The 3380-nt window shown below is 33.8% G+C and overlaps 1 protein-coding gene across 1 annotated transcript in view; it reads right to left on the reverse strand.

Annotated features, from left to right (window-relative positions):
- Window positions 1-765: 765 nt before the first annotated feature.
- The window catches only part of LOC111089600 (degenerin deg-1-like), a 36391-nt gene continuing 33776 nt past the window's right edge, over window positions 766-3380 (reverse strand). The window contains exons 7-8 of the mRNA XM_022402411.1: window positions 1804-1879; window positions 766-1176 (exon numbers count right to left, since the gene is read on the reverse strand). Coding sequence (XP_022258119.1) covers window positions 940-1176; window positions 1804-1879 — 313 coding nt within the window. The 3' untranslated portion in view covers window positions 766-939. The remainder of the gene's footprint in view (window positions 1177-1803; window positions 1880-3380) is intronic.

A 3380-nucleotide genomic window follows, 5' to 3' on the forward strand; every position in this document is an offset into this window, starting at 1 on the left:
AGAGAGTACGTCATGAGTCTCACCTGCTTGTTATTGGTGTATAGATAAAGAGAGTGCGTCATGAGTTCCACCTGCTTGTTATTGATGTATAGAATGAGAGAGTACGTCATGAGTCTCACCTGCTTGTTATTGGTGTACAGATGGGGAGAATACGTCATGAGTCTCACCTGCTTGTTATTGGTGTATAGATGCAGAGAGTACGTCATGAGTCTCACCTGCTTGTTATTTGTGTTTTAACATTTTCTGTAAGAATTTTCAAATGATTCACTCTTTTTGTTGCAGAAAAGTAAAGATATACACAATCTGTGTTAATGATAATTTTAAAAAATAGACACAGGGTCTTGAACCCTGGACCTCTTAGTCAGAGATCCTAGGTTCAAGACCAAAGCTGTGTTATATTTTCGTTTATCCGGTTTGTGACTCAACATTTAATGTTAGATAATTAAAAAGGTTCAATAATTGCAACATTTTCACTATATTTTTCCCGCGTTATTGTACCATTGCTATGTATATATATATATATTAGCATCCTTTAGTTTAGCGAATGCTTGAAGCCTCGCCGTAGCGAGTTAGAAATGTTGAAATTCGTTTATATTTTCCTCTAACTTCATCAAAATATACCTTGAAATAAACGTTAGGAGACAGAGTTTCAACATTTTTGCGCAAAGCTACGCAAGAGCCACTTGTACATAGGTGTGTCTAACTTCTTTACTGATAGATAAGATACAAAGAAACGTAGATATCTTATTTCTTGTTTATGTCGAGGATAAACATATTTGAGTTTGATATAGTCAATCAATATAATTGGTTTGATTTTTGACTTCAATTATAAAGTACCGAGAAAAACAACAACACTTTTAGTGCGTGCGTACATACATACATATATCTTTATATTTGTGTTCCCCTAAACTAAATGTTTCTTAAAAGTTGAAAAAAATTCTATGGGAAATCTCTAACCGTGATGATTGAAATAGATTCAAGAAAATCCTGAGTTTTATTGCCATTGGTCACCGGATTCTGTTCATTAATACTAGACGAATCCATTATTACTTGCTTTTTGCGACATCTGGAGAACAAAGTTGAAAGTAAAGTTAGCACAATGTCTGATATGCTCAGTACCGAAAAACCTAGCCACATTCCCAGGTACCCACCAAAATAGCCAAAAAGTTCGATGTCCTGAAACAGATAAAACAATGCTTAAAGATGGTTTGTATTCTCATAGATCTCACAGTCTTATTTATACCTTGGAAATAAAAAATACAAAACATGAAAACGAAAAGGATTGTTACAATGATAAAAGAACACGGTTAATATTAGACTTTAAAAAGGATGAGTACACATTTTTTTATCCTCTGATAGAAATATTTGCTTATCAATATTAACACTTAGAATGTCTTTATCGAATTAGAATTTTGTTATATCGTATTCAAATTTCGTTAAATTAATAGCATTGATTCCGTAAAATGGAGCCTAAACAATTTTTGTTTATAAATTTTAAAGATATTGAAAATCTCAACAAAAGATGAGAATTTCAGTAAACAAATATATAAAATTCTACAAATAAAGTTAACTTAGTTGTTCAATGTTTATTTATAGACATTAGTCTTTATTTGTAGAAGGATCAGTTAACTTTAGTTACCATTTACTTCAAGTATTTAAAACCTATTGTATAATGTTAGGAGAAGACATTCAATATTATCTGCATATTCAAGGCTTTAACTACAGTATCTAAAGCCTAGAATTTTACTATGATGTATAACAGCTAGAATACAATCTATGAAGCAGGATTATCATTACAGATACCTGAAAACTTGGGTAATAATTGTAGACAATGCTATCCGATTTGCTGGGTTGTATTGAAACAAGTAACAGTTGGTTCCTGTAAAATATAGTTTTGATCGTGATTTCAGCAAATCGTTGTATATAAATTTACATGTGATTTGTTTGTTTGTTTGTTTATAATTAAGCACAAAGCTACACGATGGGCTCTCTGTGCTCTGCCCACCATGGGTATCGAAACCCGGATTCTAGCGTGGTAAGTCCAGAGACAGACCGCTGTGCCACTGGGGGCTTTACATGTAATATTTTAAATAAACTTTCAACGTGTAAGTAATGGATTATGACAAGCTATAGCTTATTTCCTTAATTTTGAAATATAATGTCACAATTATTCAAACCGTCTGATCCAGACACAACAGCAGCTGTGTACAGATAGCTCTATAATGTGGTTTTAGGGACTTCATGGCAAGGTGTTCAAGATGCTGAAATAATCATTGACGACACCTCCGATTAACCGAACAATGACTCAAAGTAGTATTAAAAAAAATCGTTTTACACGATATCTAATAACACATTTCCTCGGTAGGTTAAGGATAATATTAAAACCAATTTTCAGGTCATTTTTGTGAGACAATATGAACGTAATATATTTGTAAGTAAGTCAAAGAACGAACACATCAGTAGAATAACTGTTTATCTTGCGCACATCTATCTGTCACCTACCAACACATCAGTAGAATATATGTTTAAGATTTACACATTTATCTGTTATCTACCAACATCAGTCTAAATTTAAAATGCATTTCCAATAATACTTACCTCAGCTGACACTTATAGCTATTACCAAACCTACAGGGTTTCTACTTTGCCCATTTAAGTATTGATTTTATTTTATTTTTTCTCGCTTGCTCCAATTTTTCATACCCCACTCAATTGCTCTTGGTAATATTTGTCTCGTGAGAATCTCCACCTACGTCAATGCACCCTCTATCCTAGTACTGTATATAAGCATCTCATTCAGATAATGTTGATACTTTTTCTGGAGTGGCATTATCCCAGTCTCTAGCACCGGCTCTTAGTGGACGAATATATACCTGCATCTCACAATGAATCAGATCACGGACAGCTTCGACTGAGAGTCGACCCCCCCCCCCCCCCCCACCACACACATATACATTTCTGAGAGACACACTAGATAACAGACGTGGAAAAGGATAGATCTGCTGGAAACAATTATCCGGCAATTCATGCCCGAAAACAGCATTTTTTTTTACATTCAAGAAAATATAGTTGTACGGAAGTCAACAACGGGACGCTAAAATCGCTAAAAAATTTAAATCAATGCTTAGATGGCCAAAGTAGAAATTCCGGAGGTCAAGTAATAGCTATAAGTGTCAGAAGATGAAAGTATGTTTTGGAATAAATGTTGAGCTTGAACACATTTATCTCTCACCTACCAGAACATCGGTAGAATAAATGTTTAACTTGAACACATTTATCTACCAGCACATCGGTGGAATAAATGTTTAACTTGAACACATTTATCTCTCACCTACCAGAACATCGGTAGAATAAATGTTTAACTTGAACACATTTATCTA

This window comes from Limulus polyphemus, unplaced genomic scaffold (assembly GCF_000517525.1).
Source record: "Limulus polyphemus unplaced genomic scaffold, Limulus_polyphemus-2.1.2 Scaffold6743, whole genome shotgun sequence".
Taxonomy (NCBI): Eukaryota; Metazoa; Arthropoda; class Merostomata; order Xiphosura; family Limulidae; genus Limulus; species Limulus polyphemus.